We start from the raw sequence: 12,114 nt of genomic DNA, 5'->3' as shown, positions 1-12,114 counted from the left end.
GCTCTGGAAGCTGATTTTAGCCAGATATCCCTTCAGTGGGGGAAATCCCACAACAACTCGTGTCGGCAACAACAGGGTTGCTAGGTACAACTGGGACCCAGCCCGTGCCAGTCTGTCCATGATGGAGGCTGGGTGGATTCTGAAAATTTATCATGTTTTTGGCCTTTATCTGGTCCTCTCCCCGGGCTGGGGCAGCTGGCTGAGGCACTCACCTTGCAGCAGGCACAGAACTTCCAGCAGAGCAGCAGCAGCAGCCCCAGGAGCAGGATGAGGAAGATGAGCAGCGGGATGAGCCAGAGGAAGCTTCCCGGTGGGCACTCTGCAAGCGACAGCAATGTCACTCGTGGGGATCAGCCCCCTGCGTGGGGTGTGCACGGAGGGAGTGGGGAGGCAGGGACAGAGGGGAAAAGCTGGACCACAGCTCTTTAAGGGATGGAGCAGCCCAGTTAAGCTTGGAAACTTCTCTCTTGGTGCTCACAACAAAAAGTGCCATTCAGGGAGAACTATCCCACCTCTCTGCTCACATCCAGCCATCCCAAGGTGCTGTTCAGCACCTCGCATCAATCCCTGCCCTTGCCGGCAGTGAAAAGGCACTGATCTCTAAAGGTGCTGGTCTCTGAGGATGCTACACTCCACTCCTTGCAATTCATGTGACAGCCAATGTCACCCAGCCCTGTCACGCAGGAAGGTGGGCAGGTGCTGTGGCCCCTGCCCAGGGCCACAGCAAAGGGACAAAGTGGGGATCGGAGGCATTCTGGAGGAGGGCACTGCTGGTCCAGACCCCAGGCTGGACATCCCCTCCTGCCGGGTCCCTCCTCACCTTTTTTCTTCTGCACGTGGACGGTAGTGTTGGGGAGGACGGTGGGGTCTCCCTCCAGGGTGTAGTGGTACGTGCAATCGTCCTCCTCGTCCTGGAACGAGCAGTACTCGCTGGCCTCCTCTGCAGAGAGGGCACGGTTGCAAAGTCATCAGGACCAGGAAAAGCGTGGGGAGCAGCCCCACACGCACGCATACGGGGCAGGGCCCACAGGAGACACACCACACGTGTCTGCACCCAGCTCCGCTTCTCCAGGTACCTTTCTTCAGCTCTTCCACCATCTGGATCTGGAGGTGGCACGCGCTGCAGTTCCCTTTCGTGTTGCCTGTTCCCCAGGCCTGGCAGCGAACGCAGTCCCGGATGCTCTCGCACACAGCCTGGAAGCCCTGAGCAGAGAAGGAAGGTGGGATGGTCAGGAGACAGCCCACGGGGAGCGAGGAACGACATCACCTCCGAAAGGCAGAGCTGGAGAGGCAATGCTGCATCCTCACCCCAGTTCCCGGGCAAGGTCAAAAAGAGGAATCACAGAGAACAAGCAGCTAACGAGGGATTTATAAGCCCAGGAGCCCAGCGCAGTCAGCTCCAAAATTTCTTATAGAAACAGCCTGCATTTGGGCAGCGATTAGATCTTCTCCAAGGGTTTTAGGTGACCTTTCCATAATACAGCCAAGCCAGCTTTCTCCACTCCCACTGTGGGAGTAGCCCATGTTTGTCAATGGGGAAACTGAGGCACCAGACCATGAAATGTTTTTTTTCCAGTCTTGAGGCAAATCAGAGCAAGCCAGGAGCTGAGCCTCAAACCTCTGCCCTTCACCAGTGTGCAGATAAACACAGACAGACATTCAACAGTTGCTCCTGGTAAACTGGAGGACAAAGAAAGCCCGCGGCTGCAAAGCAGCTCCCATACCAGACCTTTCCTGGCCACTGAAGGCAGGACAGGCAAGACTAGGCTCAGGATTTTGCTCCTGACTGAGATGTGCCTTCATCTCTGCCTTGCTTTCCTTCCCTGGAGGCTCTGCATGGGAAGGAGAAGTGATAAACCCAGAGGGACACCAGGCTGAGCCTCACCAGGGAGTAGCTGATTTCGCAGGTGGAACTGGTGTACAGCGAAGCCTTGTCACAGATGCATCTGCCGCATTCGCACCTCCCATGGTTGTTGCAAATGCCCTGGGAGGGAAGAGGTGACGGTCAGCACCCGAGAGCAATCGTAGACACGCAGCGGCACTGGGAATCAGCAAGGCGCCAGCTCCCAGTGGCCCTGAGCTTTGGGCATTGGGTCGATTTGCAACAGCCCTGCCTGGTTTGGTCGTCCCTCGTGCAGGCAGGGCAGGACCTACCCCTCGACTGTCGATGCAGGTGTCGTTGCTCATGGGACACTCGCAGCCCGGCCCTTCCCAGCCGCTCTCGCACACACACGCGCCCTTGGAGCAGCGACCGCGATCTGCGACGCGAGAGGAGGAATTACCCAGGGCCCAGTGCTGTGCCACCCCCGTGGCCCTGTCTGCAGCTCTCCTGCTTTGTTTGGGGTGCAAAGGGGCTGCAGACAGACTCCACAGCATCCTCCCTGCACATTTGCAAGCACAGGGTCCCCGCAGCCCACCGCCAGTCACTCAACCCCCCGTGCCAGTGCCACCAGCCCAGGGACACCCAGCCTGTGCCACCAGGACAGAGCAGGGCACAGCACATCCCACAGCTGGGGGACGCTGGGGGCGGCGGGGCTGTTCTCACCATTGCAGAGGAAGCCGGAGGTGCGTGGGCACTGCAGGACGTCGTACTGGCAGAACGCCCCGTCGAAGCGCTGTATCAGGTCCTCGGAGTAGCACTGGCACTTCCCGCACAGGCACTCGCCCCGGCCCGAGCACGGCTCCACATCCCCAGGGCGGATGCAGGCTTCGTTGTTGGGAGACGATGCCGGGGAGCAGTCGCACGTGTCCCCTCGCCTGGTGGGGAGGAGATGGTGCTGAGAGAGGCAGGAGCAGAGAGCAGGACAGCAGGGTCCTAGGCGGGATGCCCAAGGCACAAGTGTGTGTCACTGTGGGTCCCCGGACCCAGCACAAACCCTGGGAGGCGTACGGAGCTGGACAAAGTCCTTACCAGCCCGGGTGGCAGATGCACTGTCCACAAACGAAGTCCCCGTGGAAGCTGCACTTGCGCGAGCTAAACTCTTGTTGCTGTAAGAGAAGAGAGACGAGGCGTTGCCGAATGGGCTCAGCTGGCCCCAAGACCATTTCAGGAATCAGAAAGGCAGATCTGTTTTGCCCACAAGACCGAGCTCTGCCATAGGACAACATGCCCAGCTTGGAACAGGCAGCGATGAAGATCTCCTTGGCCAGGCTGAGCCTCTGCTGAACAACGGTGAGGGGTCGAGCGGGACCCATAAGTGCCAGCCAACGCGTTCCCACCCCAGGCTGGCCAGGAGGAGGACATCTCTCTGCAACATGCACCCCCACATACCTGTTCACAAGGACACACGTCACAGATGACAGAGGCTGTGACTTTAAGGCTGTCACTCAGGGACGTGGGTTTCACGTGGATAACTCCCTGCCGGTCTTTCTCAGGGAGGCTGCAGACGTGCTGCCCACCAATGTACTCAAGTGCCTTCACACGCACGTTGAACTTGCCCTGGAAGGAAGGGACATGCCGCAGGGGTGAGCCAGCTCTGCTGGACCACAGCTCAGCCACACTGACCCTGGGTGAAGAAGGAAGGAGGGACGCAGCGGAGGGCTCAGCCCCTCACACGCACATTCTCTCCAGGGCCATCCAAGGACTTACCACTTCCCCACGGGTGATGTGGAAGGAGCCAGACTCTGTCTTTTCATACATCGAGGAGGTGAACTCTGTCTTCATGGCTTTGGGGATGAAGTCAGCCCGGATGTCCATCTTGGAGCGGATGCGCTGGGTGGCAAAAGATAACCACAACATTGATTTTCAGCAGTACACCTGCAACCACCCCACGGCCTGCCCCAGAGGGGCCGCATCCTGCCTCCTGCCTGCTCTCCTGAGCAGGAGGTGCCTACCCTCTCTGCCTGCCCTGGGAACGAGAGCAAAGCCCCAGAGAGTACAGTTACCTCAAAGGCTGTGCGGAGCAACTCCACGATGTTGGAAGAGTCCTCCTGGAGCACCCCGATCTCAGATATGGGGAAATACTTGCGCAGCTTCTGCAGAGAGAAAAGAGCCCCCTGAGCCAAGGCCTTGAGCAACCTCCTCTGGCACTGAACTGGGCTCTGCTTGGAGCAGGACTTGGACCGGAGACCTCCAAAGGTCCCTTCCAACCTGAATTACTCTCCAGCTCTGTGTCCCCACTGATTTACAAGAAACAGACACCAAAATGGGGAGACCTGTAGGACCCCAGATTCCTGCACCCAATGATACAACCTGAGATGTCCCATGACCCAGAGCAGCCCCCCAACACACTGTAGCACCCTCCCAAAGCATCAAGGTGTCGGTTTAGCACTTGGGGACAAGAGATGGGAGAACACCTTCTCCTCACAGCCGAGCTGCAGGCAGAGGAGCAATGGTCCTGGAAGACAGATAAGCCCACATGGCTTTACCACCATGGTCTCCTCACCTCATAGTAGCTGTAGGAGTGGTTGGTGACAGCAAAGATGGGGATGATGTTGTGTTGGCCCAACAGGCGCACCAGGGTGGGCACCGAAGGATAATCCTGCTTGGTGTCATACACGTAGGTGCCATCGGTGTCTAGGTGACATTGCTCATCGTTTCTCGCCAGGATCCCTGCCAGGACGTTGGTACCATCAGCTTCATAGTGAAAGGCAGATTCGGTGGAGAACACGAGCAGGTGAGTGCTGTCCTTCCTCCAGCCAATCTTTTCCTACAGCCAGGGAAGGGGAGAAGGAACCATTATCTCTGTGCCCCCCAAACCAGTGCACAGCCATTGGCAGGCCAGCACTGGCAGGAGTTGGAAAACCCGAGGGGCAAGGCACCACCTCCACTTGGCAGCAAACGCAACCAGCTACGTGGCTCTGGGAATCCAAGCCAGCAGGTCTCCGCTTCCCCCATCTGCACTCCCAATGCACAGGATGTTTCCCAGCAGCTCAGTGCCAGGCACATATTTGTACAGGGGGCAAGCCCATGCTTTTCTGGACATGTTTGGAGCTGTGCTCATCCCTCAGCCAATGGCCAAGCCCAAGTGGGCTGTTTTCCAGGGAGCAGAGTTTCACCACCGTAGGCACGCGGGGGACAGAACAAAGAGCACACACAGGGTGCCCAGCGAGCAGCTCCTGTGCTGAGGATCAAACGCCGGAGATACACACACAGATAGTCTAAGACCTAGGAAAAACTGGGAATGCAACACAACTCGGCACCAGGAGCACGCGGCTGGGAGGGCAAGAACCAACTGTAGCTGAACATATAACCTGGGCTCCCTGGCTGTCTCGTCAGCTGCCCAGCATGCCGCATTTTTGCTCATCACCCAGTATCAAGATCCACTCATTAAAAAACAGAGCCCTGCCCACACGGCTCCTGCATCCCTGGCCACCATCACCTTGCAAACAGCTGTCTGCAGGATGGCATCAAAGCCGCCCTCAGGGGCATCCAGGTTGCCAGAGATGCGCTCTTTCCTGAGCTCCTTGCTGAAGTCGTTGATGTTGCTGGTCAGGCGGATGACGTTCTTGAAGGAGAAGGGGGAGTCGGCATTGTTCCAGGGCTCGCGCAGCCTAGGAGAGAAGGGGGGAGCAGGGTTTTTGTAGGGGACAGGAGCAAAGGGATGCCTGGGTGCAAGGAGAGGAAGGATGGGGAGAGTACCCAGGGGCTGGGGAGTCCCTCAAGGGAAGGCACGAAGTTGAGTTAGCAAGCCATCAGCACTGACAGAAGGGGTGGGAGCAGTAGGAGGGATAAGGGCAGAGATGGAGGAGAAGACAAGACATGCGATCTGTCGTGGCAGGGCGGGGAAGGTATGGAGGCGGAGGAGGACACTGCTGATATTGGCATGCTGCTATAGCAAGCCCTGAGCACAGGGCAGGGAGGCCAGAAAAGACATTCGCAATGAAAGGAGAAATGGATGGAGGCTCTTGCACTGCAGACAGAGAGGATTAGGAAAGCCATGTAGAAACAGAAGGCACCTGCCCTCCCCTCTCTGCTTCCACCCCAGGGATCCACTGGCCTCACTCACTTCTCAGGTCTCATGTCTGTCTGAGGGGATGAGACTTTGTCCACAAACTTGCCGAATCCGATGGTGTAATTGGAAGTCAGGGCTTGCAGGAACTCCGCTGGGAGGAGAGGAAGGGAGGGAGGAGTGGACACGTGAATAAAGAGAGATCTGTGAGGTTGCTGCTCCAGGGAAAGAAGTCCTTTCCTGGGCATCTTCTCTGCTGGTCAGGTCTTAGATAAGACTCCCAAACTATCAGTTCTTCAGCTCTTTAGGCTTGGGGCTTGCCTTTTTTGGTGTAGAAACCTATGTGACCTTTGGTAGCCGCTCTCCAAGACTGGAGCTTCTGCAATAGCACACACCACACCTATAGATTCAAGATGCTAAAGCCACCGCACAGATCAACTCTGCAGGGCACCAACCCCCACGCTGGGCTGAAAGGAGAGAGCACTCATGATGATCCCTGCAGGGCCAGGAGAGACATCCCCCCACAAAGCAGCAATATAAGAAACTCTAATTAAAGCAGATGCCTCTCAGCCCTTTGCCAGTTGCATCCCTTTCTCTGGTGCCGGCAGAGAACTCGCAGCCGTGGGCAGGAGTGAGCTGCCTGCCTTCATCAGCACAGGAGCTGGCTCCTCTCTTCTCCCAGCTCTTGTCTCACCTAGGTTTTGGCCCATGCTTTTGAGGTTGTCCAGATCATCAGACATAGAGTAGGAGAAGTCCATGAGGATGTAGAGATCCACAGGGCTCTCCAAGGGCTGGAAGACATCCATGTTGAAGCTCATCTCCTCCCCAGCTCGCAGCCGCATGAACATGCCCTGGGGGGACACCTGTGTCCTCTGCAGGGCCGTGTTGATACTGAAATTCTGTGAAGAAAGAGCGATGTGAAGGGGATGGACTCCATCTCCTGCGCAGATGCAATGAGGAGGAGGCAAGGAGCAGGGAGATATGCGGGAAGTGGAAAGGCCGGGATGATCACACTCCCTTCCCTCACGTGCAGCCAGGGACCGAGGCAGCTGCCCCCGTGTCAACACGTGCCCAGCTGGGCGCCTCCTCCAGACCTTGGCATTTTGCTTACATCTGTTTTGCCTGAAAAGCCACCCCAGCCCTAAGCGACCAGGGCTGGTTGCCAACAGGTTCATCAGCTAGCAAAGGCAGAGCATTGCTTTTGAGTAGACCCTACATAAACAGAGGTCTAGACTTTGTATTTTTCCTGCTGAAGACTCTAGAGGAGGATGAAGGACGTGAAGGACACTGGGGAGGTGGAACCCCCCCAGAAGCAGCCAAGCAAGGGCTCTCTCCCCAGCACCCACCTGCTGGGTCCGCATCTCGCCCCTGGTGTACACGATGCTGGCTTCCCCACAGCCGTACCGCAGCAAGTTCTCCCGCAAGTCACAGCGAGACTCTTCAAAGCTCTGCCAAAGGGGCAAGAATAACATTACAAGCCAGAAAGCAGCAAATCCTCTGTGCAGGGGGAAAAGGCACTTGTCAGGAAGCAAGGTCCTCTGCTGAGACCATTAGCGAGCCTTTGGGAGCAGGAGTGGGGCAGAGAGATGGGGACGAGTCTCGCACAGAAGAGCCAATGCCCCCCGGCAGCAGGGAAATGTGACCGCCAGTGAGTTACTGGGCTGTCTGGGATAAGACTTGCCCTCCATCCCTTGCACACTCTGTTTCAGAACTGGCGCACTTCTCTGATAAACCCCTGTATTCCTGCAAGTTTGCCCCAGACTCCCCTTCCTCCCCATTTGTCCACACCAAAGAGACCCCACATTTTTGTGCTTCCCGTCCACACCAGCTCTTTGCAGAGAGAAGCTGGAGCCAGAAGCTGACCCTGTTCTCAGGTCACTCTCCCAGCTTTCACTGGGGGTGGTGGGATCCCTCTGACAGCAGGATGGGAAGCGGAGCCCCAGGCTCCCCAGCAAGGTCTCACCTCATCGGTACAGAAGGAACACTCCTTATCCACTCGGATGCACTCGGTGCAGCTCTTTGCCCGGGACAGCACGCAGCGGTTATCTACCGAGAAAAACCAGGGCATCAGGAATGGCGGAAACAGAGCGAGTTGTGGGAGGGCATGAGAAAGGCTGAGCCCATTCCTGGGCGAGTTGGTGGAGATTTTGCCTGGGTGGTTAGTGGAAGCTGGCTACAAAACAGCAGTGGGGTAGCAAGAGAGGGGGCCCAAATGCTGGGGAGATAGAAAAGAGGAGGAAAGGCACACAACAGGTCTTATCCGCATGAGGACCGATGTTTCTGGAGCCCAGGAGGGGCGTGCACAGTCCCCATGGGGCAGCACCAAGAGGATACCGCAGATGGATACACTCACTTTTGCTCCCTTGGCAGAGGCCGGTGGCGCAGAGCAGGGACAGGAGGAGCAGCCCGGCACATGCCCGTGGCAGCACATCCATCCTCTTCCTCCTGAAACACATGGATCGCTACGTTGCGGAGAGCTGAGAGATGGAAACGGTCCCAGAGATGATCTGGGCAGCTCCTGCAGAGGCCCTGCCCAGCCCTGCCAGCGTAGGACAGCCTTGCCCACCCAGGGCAATCCGATGCCTGGAAGCAATCTCCGATCTCGGCAGGGCAGGGCACAAACGCAAAACCAAGAGCGGCTCGTTCTCTGATCAGGCATCTGCGAAAGGCTCAAAGTCCCCAGCAATGCCAGGGCAGGGCAGCTGCTATGCCACAGCACCCCTGTGCTCCGGAGTTGGGGTGCCCGACTTGCTGGGTCCCCTGGGGCAGCGGGGTCGGGGCAGGCAGCCGGAGCCCAGGCTGCTCCCAGCTGGAGCCCAGCGCTGTCCGCACATGCGAGAAGCAGCTAGGTCAAGACCTTGCTTTTCCTGGCAGGTTAAGGAAAAAAGAGAGGAGGAAAACAAAGCAACTGTCTACACCTCTCCCCCAAAGCAAAACAGACCCCTCCCTTCAGCTATTTCCTATTGCACTAAGAGTTTCCAGGATGGTCGAACCAACAATAAATAGAGGGTGAGGCCTTGGGAAATGCCAGGCTTGGAGCTTTGGAGCTGTTGAATGAATCTGTGGTCTTGAGAGTCTGGCAGCTCCAATCTGTCCTGTTCAGGGCAGCAGGAACACCTCGTGTGGATCCAGAGGCCAAATCCTAAACAGAGTGAGCCATTGTCCCTGTACCCACATGTGACTGAGAAAACTCAGTGCCATCCAGAAGTCAGCATTTGGACATGGTAAACAAAAGAGACAAAGCTGGAACTCAAGCTCTGTGGCTGCCATGCTGGATGGTGGCTCTGACTCTGGCACCCCAGCAGGGCAAGTGAGAGCAGTCAAGGCAAAAGACAATTTTAAAGCATCTCCTTTCTGGAAGATGCAAGTGTGAAAAATAAGATGCAAATGGATTGTCTTATAGCTTCTTGCTGTGCAAGCCCTGACTCTAAAAAACCAAAGAGAATGTGAAAACCACTTAAAACAGGGAAGGAAAATAGAAATAGTTGTTGCGTGCAATGAAGATGTCTGGGTTCCCAGGGGGACATCCAGCACACAGACTGGTCACTTGGTGACTTAGCTACTAACAGCCTGACCTGGGGCCCAGGCAAACCCTTGGAAAGATCTGCTCTAGTCTCAGCAGCACTGGATCACGCTTGGCCTCTGGATCCAGCATCAGCTACTGAAGCCAACGGAAATACACTGAACACATGAAGCTGAGCACTCGCAGAAATCATTGCGGCACAGAGCTCCAATCAACATAGCATCGATACCAGAGGACATCTCCCTTGGTGTTTGCACTTTGTTCTCCATAATGGTCACTGGATACACAGGTAACAGATGACAAGACATTGGTATCTCACTATCTTGTCAGTTGTCCCCAAAGGGATTTATCGCAGTAATTAATGCCCCATAGCTGAAACGTGAGAAATACAGAAATCTCAGGGCAGCATCTCTGCAGGGAAACCCAGGGAAGCTTTGCCATTCGTCCGGATCTGGGAGCCAATATGCTGGTTTTCTTATGGATAAATGTACCAGTTGACCAAGGAAATCTCTTTGCTTCCCTCCTGCAGCCCCTGAGCACAGCTCCCTGCAACACCGACCCTCCCCAGCTGAGGCTCTTCACAGGTTTGTCTTGGGGGGTCCCCCTGGCCAAGCCCCAGCGCTGGCTCTCAGGCCAGCAGTTACCCTTGTCCCTGGACATGCCCATGACCTCCTTCAGCAAAAGTCCTTGTGCCACTACATGCTGGCAAACGCTGTGTCCCTCGCCACTGAGAACGGTGGGTTTTGGAGTCAGGAAAATCCCTTTTTCCCTTGCTCCGCCCCAGTAAGCCCTGCCAGCCACAGTGACTAGTGCTACAGAGACGTGGGGAGATGCCAATTAGAGGTGAGATGAAAGGGTAGGGAAGTCCTTTGAGCCCGTCAAGGGAAAACACAGCAAAAACATCCCCTGAGCACTCGGCAAATCCCATCTTCCATCATAGTAAAGGCCACGAGGAAAAGATTGAGTACAGGGGACCAGGTTGCTCATCTCAGCTCATACACCCATCTTCCAAGGTAGCCTCAAAGCACAGATCTAATTCATCTTCCTTTAATCACAAGTCAAGAAACAGTCACCAAGGGATGGATGGGCACACCCTGGGCTTTGGACGCATAAACTGCTGTCATGCCTTTTCAAGTGCTGAGATAAAAGGCCATAAAACTCAGCTTGATATTAACGTCCTGTTGCCCTGTGAGCTGCCAACCTCCAAGGCTTTAGCTGGGCAGTTGCCAGCGGGCAGGGCATTGGTGGCACAGAGCACCGCTGCTGCCACTCGGCGCTGCCAGCTGCAGGAATGCAGCCCGTAATATTTGTGCAAAAATATGCGAGCGGCCATCCTTTGATTTCAAATGTGTCCTCTGGAAGAGAAAAATGCCACTTTCACTTTGGAAAAGCTGCAGGGGCTGGGTTGAATTTTTCATGATGACAACAAAAAAATGCCGTTCAGTTGTGCAAAACCAAGGAATGAAGCAGAGCAGCTCCTGGCTGCACGCGAACACCCTACCCCTATCCCAGACCCACCATTCTAGCATTTCTTCCTGGTCTCCTCCCTCTCCCCCAGTCTTTGCCTGCACCTCAGCACAGCCAACACACCTGCTCCAGAAAAACCCCTGGAGCCCCCGAGCTTTGAGAAGCCCAGGCTGGGTACCTCATCCCCAAAACCCAGGGGATGCTCCAAAGAAACCACTGGAGCAATAAGACAGCGGACAGGGTTGGAGTGGCAGAGCTTCATCGCCCTGTCCCGTTCCGTCCCCACGCCATCCCAGCAGCTCCGTGCTGGGAAGGACAAAGTCGAAGCCAGGCATCGCCCCGGAGCGGATGGGGGAGAAGGACCAAAGAGCAGATTATGACAAGCCACGAGCCCATGGTGGGAGCCTGGTCCCAGGTGCCACACAGGGGACACCCGGCAGGTCGCAGACACAGGAGTGGGAAAGCGAGGGAGATGCTCGAGCTCCCCAGCGCAGCCTTTCCTCCCTCCAGTGGGCTTTGCCTTTTTTGTGGCTACAGACCCCCATCCTGCCGAGGGGTGCGCTGGGGCTGTGTAGGGGACTGACGCCCTGGTAGATGGGAAGGTATAGATGGGAAGGCATCTGGAGGAGCATCTGCTTGCCCACGTGTGCCAAGGACAACAGCGCTTGCAGCCTGCTGGGGCAGGCAGGTGGTGCTGGTCACCGTGATCAGCCTCGGCACAGGGCTGGGGGTCCCGAGGGAGAGCTACTAGCGATGGAGGCAAAGCAGAAAGGCAGCTGGGTGCCTCCCCCAGGGACCCCAGTCCCGCTCCCCTGCGGGCAGCACAGTGACAGCCGCAGTGGCTCATGCAGACTCAGTTCTCCCAGGGCAGGGCTGTGGGCGCACGGATCAGGGCCACGGCTCACGATCTCTCCCTCCCCGGGCTACTCCCTCCCTGACACACGCGGTGCCGCAGAGCTCCTGGGGACCGCGCTCCAAAACTTGGAAATTACCAAGCCAGTTCCCCAGAAAACTACCAAACGCTTGACCAGCAAATCAAAGCATTGCTTGAACACGAAATCATATTTGTCTTTGATTTTGTTTGTCTTCCCCATCCATTTCCCCTCCTTCCCCAGGTGTGCCTCTGCAGCCAGGAGGCTCCATGCCAGTGTCACCATTTGTTGTTTCCAGTGAGAAGGGGGATCTCAGCTCCCAGATCAAGCTCCAGATCCCGGACACGGTCCCTGGCATCCT

The 12,114-nt window shown here is 56.5% G+C and overlaps 1 protein-coding gene across 2 annotated transcripts in view; it reads right to left on the bottom strand.

Annotated features, from left to right (window-relative positions):
* ITGB4 (integrin subunit beta 4) overlaps positions 1 to 12,114 on the bottom strand; it is a 31,018-nt gene that overhangs the window by 17,352 nt on the left and 1,552 nt on the right. The window contains exons 2-18 of one of the 2 annotated variants that reach the window (XM_075044554.1): positions 8,245 to 8,336; positions 7,855 to 7,937; positions 7,238 to 7,339; positions 6,586 to 6,790; positions 5,949 to 6,045; positions 5,322 to 5,493; positions 4,386 to 4,649; positions 3,886 to 3,975; positions 3,590 to 3,712; positions 3,272 to 3,439; positions 2,912 to 2,988; positions 2,546 to 2,757; positions 2,155 to 2,258; positions 1,886 to 1,984; positions 1,077 to 1,203; positions 821 to 940; positions 213 to 319 (exon numbers count right to left, since the gene is read on the bottom strand). In XM_075044554.1, coding sequence (XP_074900655.1) covers positions 213 to 319; positions 821 to 940; positions 1,077 to 1,203; positions 1,886 to 1,984; positions 2,155 to 2,258; positions 2,546 to 2,757; positions 2,912 to 2,988; positions 3,272 to 3,439; positions 3,590 to 3,712; positions 3,886 to 3,975; positions 4,386 to 4,649; positions 5,322 to 5,493; positions 5,949 to 6,045; positions 6,586 to 6,790; positions 7,238 to 7,339; positions 7,855 to 7,937; positions 8,245 to 8,336 — 2,242 coding nt within the window. Of the gene's footprint in view, positions 1 to 212; positions 320 to 820; positions 941 to 1,076; positions 1,204 to 1,885; positions 1,985 to 2,154; positions 2,259 to 2,545; positions 2,758 to 2,911; positions 2,989 to 3,271; positions 3,440 to 3,589; positions 3,713 to 3,885; positions 3,976 to 4,385; positions 4,650 to 5,321; positions 5,494 to 5,948; positions 6,046 to 6,585; positions 6,791 to 7,237; positions 7,340 to 7,854; positions 7,938 to 8,244; positions 8,348 to 12,114 lie in introns of those variants that run through there. The other variant, XM_075044553.1, reaches the window with a different exon arrangement.

The sequence above is a fragment of the Buteo buteo genome, chromosome 13 (genome assembly GCF_964188355.1).
Source record: "Buteo buteo chromosome 13, bButBut1.hap1.1, whole genome shotgun sequence".
Taxonomy (NCBI): domain Eukaryota; kingdom Metazoa; phylum Chordata; class Aves; order Accipitriformes; family Accipitridae; genus Buteo; species Buteo buteo.
The sequence above is the reverse complement of the archived record's forward strand: the minus strand, read 5'-3'. Positions and strand labels throughout refer to the sequence as shown.